At 42.6% G+C, this 16,158-nt stretch overlaps 1 protein-coding gene across 2 annotated transcripts in view; it reads left to right on the top strand.

Annotated features, from left to right (window-relative positions):
• The window catches only part of TNS2 (tensin 2), a 161,984-nt gene that overhangs the window by 129,255 nt on the left and 16,571 nt on the right, over window positions 1–16,158 (top strand). For both annotated transcript variants that reach the window (XM_087710626.1, XM_087710624.1), the window contains 3 exons: window positions 3,026–3,091; window positions 6,777–6,893; window positions 12,645–13,898. In XM_087710626.1, coding sequence (XP_087566752.1) covers window positions 3,026–3,091; window positions 6,777–6,893; window positions 12,645–13,898 — 1,437 coding nt within the window. The remainder of the gene's footprint in view (window positions 1–3,025; window positions 3,092–6,776; window positions 6,894–12,644; window positions 13,899–16,158) is intronic.

Here is a 16,158-nt window from a genome sequence, read left to right as displayed (position 1 = left end):
CCTTCCTCCCTCCCTCTCTCTCTCACACACGCACAGAGAGAGACACAGACACACATACTGTGATCACCTTGTTGAGTGTTCCCATCACATTTGAAACACTCAACAACTGGCCTGCATTTATGATTTTTTGCAGTATTCTGCAGTCATGGGACTAAAATGTATGGTTAAAAGTACCTGGCAGCGGCATTTTTCCCTGGGGGGCTCTGCAGAACATCCCAAGACCGATGCCACCACATCTTCCCTCTTCGGGGACAGGTCCTCTTCAGAAGGACGAGGCCCCGCTGGTCCCCCTTGCGTTCTTCATCTTCCAGCCATGGCCTCACACCATAGAAAACGAGGCGCGGGGACGCCTATGTGCAATTACAGCCCGGAGAAGGACCAAAGCCCCTATCTCAACCAGCCCTTCCTCCCTCGAAGGGCTTTGGAGGGCTTTGGAGGGAAGCTTCTGCAGAAGCCCAGGCAAGTGAGAATAAGTTCCCGCTAATAATGAAGAATCCAAGGCTGTAATTGTGGGGGGGGGAGGGTCCGCGCGCCTATGTTTTCCATGGCATGGAGCCTCGCCAAGGCTCTGCACGGACGGTGATGACTCCGGAGCCCATCTGGGAAGATGAGGAATGTGAGGGGGACCCCACCTCCCACGGATGGGCTCTGGAGTCATCTCTGGCCACCCAGAGCCTCGGCGCAGCTCCACACCATGGAAAACATAGGTGCACGCACACAACCCATACAATTACAGCCTCAGAGACTTTGTAACAGCAGGAACCTGTTCTCACTCACCCGGGCTTCTGCAGAAGCTTTCCCCCCCACCCCCCCAAAGCCCTCTGAGGGAGGAAGGGCCAGTTGGGAGAGGGGCTTTGGTCCTGCTCCAGGCTGTAATTGTGCGGGGCGTGCGCACACCTATGTTTTCCACAGCGTGGGGCTGTGGCTGGAAGGCGAGGAACGCAAAGGGGACCAGCAGGGCCTCGTCCTTTTGAAGAGGACCTGTCCCTGAAGAGGGCAGATGTGGTGGCATCGGTCTTGGGATGTTCTGCGGAGCTCCCCAGGAAAAAACACCAAGGGGGTGGCTTTTTAACCAGGCGGCTATCAGAGAGAAGAGGGCAGCATGCGCCCGTGTCTTAGGTGACCCCTGTGAAAGGGTCATTCAAACCCCAAAGGGGTCACAACCCACAGGTTGAGAACTGCTGCTCTAGGCTATAGGTGATAATGTTTTCTGGGTAGAAACTGAAAGCATGTAAGATATGCATGGTGATTTGTAGGTTACATGTATAAGGTGGTAGTTATATGTCCATTGTGTATGACATCAAGATAGAATAGAATAACAGAGTTGGAAGGGACCTTGGAGGTCTTCTAGTCCAATCCCCCTGCTCGGGCAGGTGTCAGGGTTCCAGATAACATCCTCAATCAAATAAGAATCCAAGGCTAGAGATGGTTTCTAGCCTGAGAGGAGGAAATTCTATACCATTTCACACAAATGGTTGTCCAATCTCTTCTTAAAAACTTCCAATGTTGGAGCACCCACAACTTTTGGAGGCCAGTTGTTCCACTTATTAATTGTTCTAACTGTCAAGGAAATTTCTCCTTAGTTCTAGGTTGCTTTGCTCCTTGATTAGTTTTCATCCATTGCTTCTTGCCCTGCCTTCAGGTGCTTTGGAGAAGTTGACTCCCTCTTCTTTGTGGCAACTTTGTGGTAATAAACTTATTCTATACATAGGGGGGAAGGTGAGGTTCATAGGGGCATGGAGGTCAAACTCATGATAGAATTTGATGATAAATTCTTTGGGTCCAAATCATGAAAAGGTTATTAGTAAATCTCAAATAAAGGAAGGAGGTAAGACATGAGAAATTGTTGCTCTAGCTCAGCTGGAAATATATTGACATATGGAGTAGTTTTCTGTGTGCCCATGGCTGCTCCACTCATTTGGAAGCTGTACCACTCATTTGCATTGTCAAAGATGAAGTAGTTATGGGTGAGTACAAAGTAACCTAGTCTGTTGGCAAGGCATGTTTTTTGGCATGGTGATGATGTCCAGGATGGGTTGAAGTCCATGTTTGTTGGAGATCTATCAACATACATGGTGGCTAAAATGACGCTGTTTTGCTGACCATCCCTGATATCCCGTCTTTTAAGGGAATCTGTGGGATCTCTTATGCAGCCGGTAGTGCTGGTGGTATAAAGTCTGAACACAAAGTCCATGAAACCTGATTTTCCAGTTGTGATCTTTCTAATGCTTTAAGCAATGGGATGGCCTGCTTTACTAGGGTTGTGTATTTTGGCAAGTAGGTAGAAAATGCCTAATCAGGACTCTTGCGGTGTCTCCATGTAAAAACAATGTTTGTTCTTAGGAAATCTTTTATCAACTTGCATAATATTTCTGCTATGTTATTGTAAGAAGTCAGTTGATATAATGTGGTGTTGGAGAGTTGCTTCTTGGTTTCCTTGACGTAATCCACCTTACTCACAATGACAACGGCTGCTTTGTTAGCTTGCGTGATTATTATGCCATTGTTATTCTTGAGGTCTTGATGGCATCTGGTTCTGGATTGCTAGAATTGTTCCCTAAGGGGAATTTTTAATTGGTGGTAATGGCTTTAGCTTGTTGGCAGAACCATTCAGTTAGACATCCAATTCAGTTGCATCCATCTGGGAGCATTGATGCAGCTTTTAAAATGCATTTGCAATTTGGTGTGATTTATAGTTGTATCTTGTCCCAGGATGTGTTGTTTTCATGATGGTTGTGTTTTGTTTCTTCTCTTAAAAATATTCCTGGAGTCATGTGGCCAAAAAGTGTTCTATGGTCCCCACAGTGTTGTATATTTTGTGTGAGTTTCGTGTGATTCATTCTTTGGAATTATCTTCTTATTAGACAAGTGCATTATGGATAGGAAGGCTTATTGCATTTCTTATCATAATAAAGAATTATAAATTAAGTCTGTATGGAAATGGGACATGTAAGGAAGGCGAACACTTTGGCTAGACACAGTTCAAATGTACCAAACTATTTCTCTTTTCTTCCTCCCTCCGTAGATGAAAGATTTCCCTTTGAAGCAAGTGTGGAATTTGTCTTCTCTTCTAGTCCAGAGAAAATTAAAGGTGAGTGAACAGCAGTTAAAGAGCAATGGATGTAGTTCAATGAATAGCAACTCTTTGAGTCCTAAAAAAGATAGAAAATGGACACATCCATTTTTTTAAAGATTTTTTTAAATTTTTGAATAAACACAAACAGACAAAACACACACACACAAACCCCACAAAACCATATACCATTACAAATTATAGAAAGTGTGTCGATTGGTTACAAAAACTTCCATGCATCCCTTCCACAGTCATCACCTACAATTCATATCAAATCATATATTTTAAAATATATATATATATTATATATTTAAAATATATATATTTAAAATATATATGATAAAAACATATATATATAACTGTCATCATACCTTAACCTTCATTTGACTATAATTGTTTTTACGTCCTTTTATATAAAATATTCCAAATTTAAAGCAAAACCACATAATGGCATTCCATTAGCTCTTCCCAATATCATCCGGTAACATTACATCTTTATAACATGTTCTATATAAAAAATGGTTATATTTAATAACAGAGTTTCTAAACCTCCTTTCTTAGTCACCATTTGCAATTTATATCAAATTTCCTCTTATCAAACCAATATATATATATATATATATATATATATATATATATATATATATATATATATATATATATATATATATATATATGCATTATTATCATTATCATTATCAATCAATTATTTAACTGTATCCATTACCACTTCATTTTATACATAATGCTCTAAATTTTACTAAATTTTACTTAGTTTTTTATTATAAGCTTTCATTACATCAACGTGTATCTTTCCAGTAATAGTGTAGTCTTATGTCTCTTGCCATTTGTGGCATTAGTATTCTGGTTATTTTCTTAGTAAGTTTTGTATGGACTTCTCTTTGCAACTTATAGCTTATTGCATATCTTGTATAAGCTCGAAACCCTCCATCTGCTTCTTCGATCAGCTTATCTTTGGTTATCATTAGTGCTTCTGACAAAATTTCTCTCCTTAGTTCCATGAATTCTTCTCTCTTTTCTTCTTCTATACTTTGAGATCTGGGGTAGAGCTCCAGTCCATCAATCTCCCCTTTCCATATTCCACTCTTTCCATTTCCAACCACACTCAGTTCACTGTCAGTATCGACAATTTTCTTGTCTCTTTGTTTATTTTTTCCTTCAGTTTTTAGACCTCCACTTTCTTCATTTGATGAACATCCTCAATTTTTCCATCAAATTTTGCTGTTCTAGGATCAATTTTCTCCAATCTCTTCTCAATTCTCTCTGTTACTTTTAATAATTTTTGAATTTCAAACATAATCTTTTGCAATGTTTCTTTTTCATGTTGCGCCATTCTTCCAACTTGTAAATACTGCCACTCTGGCATTTAATTTTTTTTATTAAATTTAAAGCAAGTTCATTTATAATCTTTCAAGACAAGGTTTTGTTTTCACTCCACTCCAGCTGCCAATGAAGCTCCTGAAAAGCACCTGTATAAACAATCCATGCTCTTCTCACTATCACTCTCTGTAAACAAGATGAGGAACCTTGAAATGCAAAATCAAATGATCAAAGAGAAAAAAGAATAGACACTATTTCCAAGCCTTCCAAGCCTCCAGCCTCCAAATGGCAGTGTTACTTCCTTTCCTTCTGTTATTACAGCCCTCTTTATATTCCTTTTATATCTTCTTTATATTCCAGGCTTAAAGAAAACAAATTTTTTAAATGGAGCAAAAAAAATCACCATCCAATCCAGCATTATGAAAATAAGGAAAAAGATTTTAATCCATAGCTATAAAAAAAGAATATAAAAAGTAGTAGAAGAAAAATTAATCTGTTCAATTTAAAGAATAGGAAACATTTGCAAAAGTTCCATCCGTAAAAGATTTTTTTTAAAAAAAGGATAACACACTGTCTAATGTAGCTTAATTTTGCCACTTGTTCTCTTCTGTTTTCAAATTTAATTTAGCTTTAATTTTTGGGGGATAGTCTCTTTTATAATAAGATTTCTTCATCAGATGGACACACTTTCTCTTTCTGTTTTCTTCCCGTTCCGGAGCTGTCCCAACTTCAGCAGCTTCAATGGCTGCACTTCTGTTGCCAGCAAAAAGAGATTCTTCTGGATCAATCAGGGACTTTGCAGTGTCCCTGAGATCAGCAGGACGTACTCTTCCCTCTCACCATCTCTTTGGGATGGTTTAGGTCAGACCTATGTGGAAGGGTGCCGATTGGAGACAGCGTAGAAATATGGAGTAGAAACGCAAATAGATAAATATGACGGAGGCACGGAATTAATCAAAAACAGCACTGCAGATGGTAAGAATTGTCAACCTTCATTTGGCCTGGAATTCCTGTAGTAGTAATCAAAACACCTGGAGGGCATCAGTTTTTAGTGAAGGTCATCTGAGAGAAAGACCAGCCCACTGAATGCATCACCAATCATTTATCACAGCCCAATAGAGTCACGTTAAGCTTTCCCTTTTGGACTCCAGCCTGCAGGAGATGCAGAAATGCAGCTATTGGCCTGGAAATTCTATTGATCTCTCTGCAGAGAAAGTGCCTTGGGATCTACTTATTTTTGTAGGTATTTGTTCAATGTTTAACCTTTCCTTCAAGAGTTCAAGACTTAGCAGAGGAGATAAGGTGGCTTTCTGTTTGCTTAGACTCTTAATTCTTATCGCACCAGCTATGGCTCTTTTGGCAGTAGAGAGAGCATCGGCTGCCAGCCGCCTTTCCTGCTGCATGTTTTCTCAATTGAAATTATAGTCAGGGTAGAATATATTCTGTGATTGGGACAAAGAGTTGAGAAGGCAGCAGGAAATGGAAAGAAGAAGAGATGCAGCCAACCACAATCTAGAAGGTTTTGTTCTTGCAGAATGAAAAACAATAAAATTCTATTTTTGGTTGGCCTCTTTGGCTTAGAGGCTAAATTTTAATATCACAATGTTTATTTTTTCATCCCCCCCACCCCCAAATAAACACACGAATAGGACAGAGAGGCCTCAGGGAGAGAAATAACTCACTTTTACTCTTAACCCCCTTCTGAAAGGACATTCTCCTATTTCATTCTTCAAATAACTCCAACCCATGAAAAAGAAGACAGACATTTTCCACTAGGCTTTCTCCTGATAATGTCCTTGTGTCATCTCCCAGTGTCTTTCAGCAGCTCAAGGAACTGGACAAGATTTCCAATCTCTGTTTTGTAGCATCTTTTTAAAATAATATTCTGAAATCAATTTAATTGTTGCACTACTAAAGATCACTATGTCAGTGTTGTCATATGAAAAGATATACTTAAATATTTACAAAATGTGAGGGGGATATACTCACAACTGTGATATACTGTATGTATAAAATGGTGACACACAACAAACATTTTCCCTCTTTGCTGTGAAAATTTAAGATACAAGAGGCAGACTGCTTGTTGATCTTCTAAAAGAGCCAAGGTGGCGCAGTGGTTAAATGCAGCACTGCAAGCTACTGCTAGATCAGCAGTTCAGCGGTTCAAATCCCACCGGCTCAGGGTTGACTCAGCCTTCCATCCTTCCGAGGTGGGTAAAATAAGGACCCAGATTGTTGGGGGCAATATGCTGACTCTCTGTAAACCGCTTAGAGAGGGCTGAAAGCCCTATGAAGCAGTATATAAGTCTACTGCTATTGCTATATTCTTGGGGCCACCTTGTCTTTTTTCCCCCCCTCACAGGCCGAGAAACCTATAGAAACAATGCTGAAGTTGCCATAGATTACAGTATCTCTGATCCTATCGTCCGCTGGGATTCCTACGAGAACTTCAACCTGCAGTATGAGGACAGCCTGGAAGGTATAAAAGGGAACTCCAAAATACTTAGAACTCCAAGTTTACATCATGACTGGCTAGGCTGCTGTTCTGCACCTGTGCAAGGAAGAAAATCAGGCAGAATTCAGCATCCGGAGGAGTTCTGCTTCAGACCAAACAATTGCTATGAAACTAGTTTGTGGATGATGTTTGGAGAGGGTGAATAGAGTGGGGCTTAATAGAGTCCTAGGCAGTGGTGAAATTCAAATTTTTTTTTACTACCGGTTCTGCGGGCATGACTTGGTGGGCGTGGCGTGGCTTGGTGGGCGTGGCAAGGGAAGGATTTGGATTTGGATTTTATTCAATTTGTAGGCCGCCCTATTCCCTGAAGGGACTCAGGGCGGCTGAACAAAGCCAAGGGAGGGGAAATCACAAAAAGTAAGACAAAGACAATCAGACAATACAAACAGTTTAAAAGCACAACAGACACAGCAGATTCGAGTAGGGGGGGGGGACTCAACCCCAGGCTTGCTGAGACAGCCAGGTCTTCACGGCCGTCCGGAAGGCCTGAAGGGTGGAGAGGGTCCGAATCTCCACGGGGAGCTCGTTCCAAAGGATACTGCAAAATCTCCATTCCCACCCCACTCTAGGGCCAGCCAGAGGTGGCATTTGCCGGTTCTTCGAACTACTCGAAATTTCCACTACCGGTTCTCTAGAACCAGTCAGAACCTGCTGGATTTCACCCCTGGTCCTAGGGCTTGTTTTTATTCCTTTCTACAGTAGAAGCAGCAATTGATATTAAGGCATTGGATAGGTGTTTGTTTGCCTAATGCAGTGATGCAAACTATGACTTATAGACCATCAATGGCCTGTAGAGGTTCACTGCAGCCTCCGTTTTCTGCCCAAGCCTGCTTGCCATCTTAGTTCCTTCTAGTACAGTGTTTCTCAACCTTGGCAACTTGAAGATGTCTGGATTTCAACTCCCAGAATTCCCCAGCCAGCATTCACGAATGCTGGCTGGGGAATTCTGGGAGTTGAAGTCCAGACATCTTCAAGTTGCCAAGGTTGAGAAACACTGTTCTAGTATTTCCTGCCAGTCAGCTGGTTCACAAAAATGGATCAATAGTTGAAACCCCAAAAAAGAGTTATGTTGAAAAGCATCTCTGACCAGCAGGTTTCAGCTATGAGTTGTTGATAGAGGTTACGTAAGATAACTCAAGCAGTACAATAATTTGGGACTAATTTGAGGGGTACTAATTTTAATTTTAAAAAATCTTTAAAGTTGAAGACTATACAAATGCAACTTTTTGGTGCCTTTTTTTCCCCCACAAGGCAATTTAGACTTTCTTGGGTTTTTTTTTTCTTTGAAAATGTTTCGCTTCTCCTCAATGAAGCTTCTTCAGTTCTAGTCATTATATGATGTGACAATGGGGACTCCTAAGTAAAAAAGATAAGGGGTATATTTAAATGACAGATCCCTGGCATTTGGGAATGCTTATTTAATTGTCTGTAAAAAGTTTGGGAAACATTGGCATAGTGTGTGCAAATTGCAGAACTGAGCAAATCTTTGGTACAGAATGTTGGTTACCGTGGCCCATAGAACGTATGTTTGTTTATAGTAGTATTAAAGTGTGGTCCTAGGACCTGGGGCATCCCTCAAGAGCCTCTCACACCGCCTCCTGCCGATTACCTCCCTCAGACCGATAAGATCTCACAGGTTAGGTCTCCTCCGGATTCCATCTGCCAGCCAATGTCGGCTGGCAACCCCCCCAGGGGAGAGCCTTCTCTGTTGCAGCTCCAGCCCTCTGGAATGATCTCCCTGTCGAGATCCGGACCCTTACTACCCTCCCGGCCTTCCGCAAAGCCACCAAGTCCTGGCTGCTCCAGCTGGCCGGGGGGCCTGTGAAATATCCAGCCCCACGGAAATTGTGAATGTTGCGGTTTTGTTTTTAAAGTGTTGTCTTTGTCTAGTTTTCCCACTTTCCCTTGTCTATTGTGAGCCGCCTGGAGTCCTTTGGGAGTGGGCGGCATACAAGACAAATAAAATCGAAAATCAAATCAAACATGTCTACAAAGACAAAATTATTTCTCAGCTTATGTGAAAAAATAATCTTTATATTAAAAAATGGCCCTGTGTATGTGTGTATGTTCCATAACTCTGGAACGCTTTGAGCAATTTCAACCAAACTTGGTACATAGATTACTTAATCTCTGGAAACAAATACTGTGGGGGATAAGACACTCCTAACACCCCTTAGTGTACGTGTTCCGTTAAGAGCCCTTGTGCCTTAAAACAGCTTCTACCGTACTGTCTTAAAATGGCTTCTACTGTACAGTGCTGGGGAGTTGTCATGGTAATGGCTTCACAGCACTCCACAAGGGGGCACTCTCTTGTAAGGGGGAAAATCCAACATTAGAAATTGCAGCGACGTTCATGGAAGGAGGGTTGGGATAAATAAATACCCGCCAGGCTATCAGCTAGTACCAGTTAAAAATCCCATCAAACAATCTTGACAAGCGATAGCGGTAATTTTCATTTTTAATGCGCTAAATGTTGAGAAATATAACCCATGCAAACAAAAGTTTTTTGGGGTGGTCTGCCATAATTTTTTAAAGTGGGAAGGGGTCTTGAGAGAGAAAAGTGTAAAAAAACCACCAATTTAGTAGAGGCTGTATGTGCCTTCTACTCTGCCTTGAAACATGAGTAAAGTTAGCGCTTTATTTTGCATAGGTGAAATGGCTTTTAAGCCAATTTAGGTTGTTGGATATTAGCTCCCATAGCTATGATAAGTAAGTTGTGCCACAGTTGTGCAAGTTTTTGCTGTGTCATAGCAGGTTTGTGCTGTGCCTCAACCATTCATCACAGCAGAACTAAGTTGATCTCATTTCCTTCTCTCTTAATTCTTAAAAGAGTTTGAGTCCAGCTCATTCTGGATACAGAGATGAAAACATCTCTTTCTACATGCATGCATATAAAAATTGGTGGCTTCTTTTTTTTGTTTTGTTCCTGGGAGCTGTAATCCCACCAGCCTATCTCTCCCCCCCCCACCCCCACCCACTACAAGTTTCCTCCCAAGGTCCATTTAAAGTAAACTTGTTAAGAACCAAAACAAATAGAATACCAATGGGAGTCATTAAATGGCAATTTAAGCGCTGTGGTGTGCTTGCGTCAGATCTCAGAAAAATTCCAGCCGGATGGCCTCAAACTTCCTCCCTCCGCCTTCCCAGCAAGAACTGATGTGTGGAGAGCGGGACTGTGTTTCAGAAATGTGATTTTTGTAGCTAGAGAATGCCATGCATTTGGGGGGATGGAGCCTAACAGTGACTTAAATTAATGGGAGGTTGAATAAGGGCTTCTTTAGCCTGCTTCCTGTTTGTATCTATCAAAGTAAATGCATCTCTGGATAAGCAGTAGTGGACTATTGCCCTCTGCTGGGCTAAAATACTTAAATTTAAGCAGTACTATAGGTACTGGTAATCCTCGGCTTACAACCATAATCGAGCCCAGCATTTCTGTTGCTAAGTTGAGTCATTTGCTGAGTGAATTTTGCCCTATTTTACAATCTTTCTTGCCGCAGTTGTTAAGTGAATCACTTCAGAGGTTCAATTAGTGACAGGGTTGTTAAGTGAATCTGGCTTGCCCATGGTCTTTGCTGGTCAGAAGGTTGCAGAACATGATCCCAGGATAGCGTCATAAATAAGAGTCAGTCGCCAAGCTCTTGAATTTTGATCATGTGACCATGAGGATGACAGTCGTAAGTATGAAAAACGGTCACAAGTCTCTTTTTTCAGGGCCGTTGTAACTTTGAACGGTCACTAAATGAACTGTTGTAAGTCGAGGACTACTTGCATTGAATTAGAGGTGAAATCCATTGGAAAATCCCTAGAGTACTTAAGTGAAATAGATTGACTTGATTACTAATTTAGAAACAAAAATGTTTGGTACCTAACAGTAATACATTGTATTACTTACTTTGTATTAGTCACTTTATGATCATTTCTTGCACTTACGACCTTTGCAGGTCTATAAAGCAAAGAAAAGTTGAAGTAAGATCCTCAGCACAATTGCAATTTCATTTAACGACCGCTTCACCTAACGACTGAGTTGCTGCTCATTTCAGTACAAAAAGTCCTTGACTTACAAGCATTTGTATAATGACCACTCATGGTTACAGTGGCACTAAAAAAATGACGTATGGATCAGTCCTTGCACTTATGAATATTGCAGTATTTCCCTCAATCAAATGATCAAAATTTGGGTGCTTGGTTATCAGCATGTATTTACAATAGTTGCACCATCCTGGGGTCATGTGATCACCATTTGCAACCTTCCCAGCCGGCTTCTGGGAAGAGCAGAATGTTTCGGATAAGCAAAATCAATGGAGGAAGTCAGATTTTCTTAATGCCTGTGCGATTCACTTAACATTTGCAGTGATTTCCTTAACAAATTGTGGGAAAAAAGTCATAAAATCAGTACGATTCTCTTAACAACTACCTTGCTTAGCAGTGAAAATTCTGTTCCCAATTGTGGTGGCTCAGTTAGAATCCATTATTACAGGCTAATTCTGCCGACTGCCAACAGTTTGATTCTGATCAGCTAAAGGTTGAGTCAGCCTTTCCAAGCTTAGGGGATTCAGATTGTTGGGGACAATAGGCTGACTCTCTAAACCGCTTAAAGAGGGCTATAAAGTACTGTGAAGTGGTATATAAGTCTAAGTGCTATTGCTAGAAGCTGAGGACTAACAGCATATGAGTTTATTTATGTTATATATCTATTTTGTGCTTTATAATCAGTCCTCAAACAACAAAAATGAACCAGATTAGATATTGTTCCAAAGAGTCAAAACATGGATCATTTTCACATAATTCTGGCACAATTGTTTGCAAGGAGTGCTTTGCATCGATCGCTCTGTCATTCTTCTTGTTTCCTCCTGCTAGCAAAAACCACAAAAATTGCTGTCATGGTTTATTTACTGTGGATCCTGTCTTGCTGGTTTCAAATGTGCTAGGGATCAGAAGCCAAGAACAAACAACGCTTCTGATTCTGACCTATTTGGAAAAAGTCAGAACCCCAAAACAGAAGTTTAGAGGATATTTTTCGATGCACATATTCAAAAAGTAAACATCTAAACCTTTGAAAGCATGAGCTGCTCAGTGTAGAAATTGAAAACCGCATCTAGGCTGTTGTGATCCACCAGCGGCCAGCAGAGCTGGCAGCAGAGTCGGACAGTGAGGAGGTTGGGGAGGAACATGGGCCAGTCCTGGAGTCTGGGGAAGGCTCTGATGAGGGCTCTGTGTCGGAGGCAGAGAGGGGGCCAGAGCTGTATGCCAATTATCAGCTGCCTTCAGAGTCAGACATCAGTGAGGCAGACAGACAGCTGGAGCCTGTTCCCAGTGTGCACATGCAAAGAGTTGCCAGATGAAGGGAACCTCTAAAGAACAGGGGTTGATTTGGGAGTAAGGCCACAGGTGGATGATGAATGGCCCCTCCCAGAGGAAACAAAAGGGGAGCAAAAGGGGAGTGGAGTTTGCAGGAGACAATTAGTTCACTTAATTGGTTCATGACTCTCTGGGACTCCTTGCCAAGTTTTGCAGTTATCGGCCTGTCAGCTCTCCAAGCCAGATAAAGTCTGTGACTTTGCTGGATGTGAATGAGCAGAATTCACAGTAAATTAATAAAGGGGTTTTTGTCGGGACAAGGAGTTTGCTTCATGCTCTTGGGAAGCCTCGGTCAGAACATAGACAGTAAATGTTGAGCTCTCCCACAACCCTCTGACCTGGTTCCTCTCTTTGCAGATGTCTTACACACTCGGGGCCCTCTGGACGGAAGCCTGTATGCACGGGTCAAGAAGAAAAGCGAGCTGAGTCACTTCTCCTCCAGCAATGGCAGTCCAGGAAGCCTGGAGTCTCCACCACCGCAGGGAGGGCGTCTCCTGTCCATCAGCAGTGACTCCGGACACTCCTCTATGCTAACGGAGAAGGCAGAAGACAACACGCCTCCATCCAGGCCTCAGCCCACACCAGCTGAGAAGGAAGAGTTGGATCGGCTCTTGGGAGGCTTTGGCGTCCAGTCTCAGCAGCCAAGTGAGGGATCCTGTTCTCATTCAGTTTCCCCTCCTGCCACTAAAGAGAGAGAAACCGCCATCTTAGAAGATGAACTGTCAGATGTAGGCCAGCCGGGAGGCTCTTTCTCCTACCAACCTCAACGTTCTGGCCTGGCCCGCCATTGTTCTTGTCGCCTGGATTACTGCTCCCACAGTCCCGAGAGACCCCGCAATATGTCCTATTACAGGCCGGAAAGTGTTTTGGAGCGTCGGCAGCCCATCCATAACGGGGGGCACTCTCACCTGCACTCGGAGGGGTATGAGGAGAAACGACGGGTGTTTCGTTCCCTTTCGGAGGGCCTACAGCCCCACACCTACCCCTACGGCCATGAGCTGCTGCCTCCTCACAGTCCTAACCGGCGGGAGCCCAATGAGCTGCTTATCTTGGAGGACCAGCCTACCTTTTTATGCCCATGCCAAGATTGCCAAGAAGCGGCGCGGGAAGAATCAAGGCTGCCCCTGGCTTCCTTCTACAACTTACACCTGGATCAGGAACCGGACTTCTGGGGGGTGGAAAGGCCACCCATGCTTCATCATCCTCTCCACCGGGGTGGTCAGCCGGTGCCTATTCTAATGCCAGCCAGCTATGGGCCCCATTCCATGCCCCATCACCAGGCTTTTAACTTTGAGTCCAATGTGATGGCTACTCATTTAGGCCATGGGTATCCATCCCACCAGAGGCCCAAAGTAACAGAAGATAACCCAGAGGCATTTGCTTATCCTCGCTATGGCTCAGCCTACCATCCGGTTCCACCTGGATACACCTGTGGCAGAGCCCCAGTCAAGTCCTGCCTCTCCCCCTACACCTCGGGGTACTTGGGGTCTCCTCACTCGGGCTCCATTTCACCAACCAGCCCGCTGTATCCACCAGCCCGGAAGCATGGATTTGAACTCCCAGAGGGCAATGATGGATACTTACTGTCACCATCCACAGAACAACCATGTGGTGAGTTGGCAGGAGTAAATGTTGCTCCTTCTCCAAGCCAGGAGAAAGGGGCAAAAAAAGAGGGGATCCTTTTTCTGACATGATCAGTAATAATGATTTTAAAAAAATAATAGAAAAAAAGGGCCAGTAATAGTAATATTGGGGACTAGAAAAAGAGCATTGGGGGGGAAATAAACCAGCAGGGCAAGTCTTTTATACAGAGAGTCCTTGACTTACGGCTGTAATGGGGCCTGCCCATCATGGTTGTAAGTCATGACATTTGTAAAACAGGTCGGTCACATGACAAACCAATTTCATGATCTTTTGGGGGTGATTGTTAAGCTAACACAACAATCATAAAGTGGCTACCATGAACATTAAGTGACTGCCATGATTGTTAATCAAGCCATTTTAATTTATTTATTTTTAATTAATCATTGGAACAACTTCCCTCCAGAAGTCATGAATGCTCCAACATTGGACGTTTTTAAGAAGAGATCAGATGACAAATATAGGGTAGTGATGCCTAACCTTTTTCTCCTCGCGTGCCGAAATTACGCACGCACACAACAGGGCATGCCCACACATGATGCAATGCACCCTGCACATGCGCACCTGTGCTCCCCCACCCTCTGCACATGCACATGACACACACACACCACCCATGCCCTGTTTTGAGCCTAGAAGGCCTTCCTGCAGCCTCCTGAGACTAAAAATGGGCGGTGGGAGGGTGTGCTGCAGCCCCCTGCATTCCCCCACCCTCGTGCATGCGCGTGTGAGCCCCTTTCCCCCGTGCATGTGTGTGCAACCCCCCCCCCCCATACACACACGTCTCCCGCTTGCACGGCAGAGACCTGAAAATCAGGTGGCCGGTGCCGGGTGTGGGGTCATGTGCGGTGGAGCTAAGTTGGGCAGCGGTTCCTGTGCCCGCAGAGATGGAGCATGTGCCATAGGTTCACCATCACTGGTATAAGGTTTCCTGCCGGAGCAGTGGGTTGGTCTAGAAGACCTTCAAGGTCCCTTCCCACTCTGTTCCATTCTGCCAGTGGTTTGCTATGGGCGCAGTTTTGCTGAAGATTGGAAGGAAAGGCTGGTTTTCAGCCAAACCCTGCTAAAACGTGACTGTAAGATGCTGCAATCAGCCATAAATATGGCTGTGTGTTGTGGCCGGAGGTCGCTAAGCAACTCAGGGTCGCTTAGCAACTGGTTGCTAAGCATCCAGTTGTAAGTCAAGGTCATTTATGTTACAAGTAACCTGGCTGAGAAAGAGCCCTCTCTTGGATTCTTAGTGCTCTCCGACCTTGTTTTCTTGCAAACATTTCATTACATATCGTCAGTATGAGGGAGAATGGGGTTTGCTTTCCCTGCCAGTCTCAGCAGGGTCTCAGCTTCCTCCTTGGTGGTTCTTTGATTGCAATATTGTTTCTTTCCTAGGTTTTAGGGAACTTTGATCTGGACAGACCACAGTGAATTTCCCTACCTCTGACCCTAAGCAATCAAGCCACTGTTGCCTTTGTTATATGTGTGTTTTTATTTGTGCTGATATTTGTGCTGATATTGCATCTTATTTGCCTAAGATGCAATACAGCACAGGTTCGAATCCCAGCAAGGGTATGGCTAGCTGATGAGAGCTAAATAGCTTGAAATAGATCTATACTAGTCTCCCTTTATTTATTTATCAGCACAAATAAAAACATATATGTGTGTGTGTGTGTGTTTGTGTGTGTGTTTGTGTGTGTATATATATATGTATGTTGTATTTGTGCTGATAAATAAATAAAGGGAGACTTTATCAGCACAAATACAACAAATGTAACAAAGGCAACAGTAAAAATATTGGGTTTCTGTCGTGATGGACTCTTGTGACGAGCCGATGGACGGATAATGGAAGCGGTTAGCTTCCTCCCATAGTTGGGGCATACCAGGGGTTGTGACACTAAATATGTATGTATGTATGTATGTATGTATGTATGTATGTATGTATGTATGTATGTGTGTATATATATATATATATATATATATATATATATATATATATATATATATATATATATATATATATATATATATATATATATATATATATATATATATATATATATATATATATATATATATATATATATATATATATATATATATATATATGTATATATAGCATTTACCCAAAACGTTTAGACTTTGAGTTCTGCTCTATTAATGCTACTACTTGTGTTGCAACTACTATATTGCCATAAGCTTGGATTGACAACATTTGTTAAAGTGTAATGTATTTTGGTTC

Source organism: Thamnophis sirtalis, unplaced genomic scaffold (genome assembly GCF_051295495.1).
Source record: "Thamnophis sirtalis isolate CommonGarterSnake01/CBP01778 unplaced genomic scaffold, rThaSir2_p1.2 scaffold_3, whole genome shotgun sequence".
NCBI lineage: Eukaryota > Metazoa > Chordata > Lepidosauria > Squamata > Natricidae > Thamnophis > Thamnophis sirtalis.
Note: the sequence above shows the minus strand (reverse complement) of the source record. Positions and strands in the feature narration are given on the sequence as shown.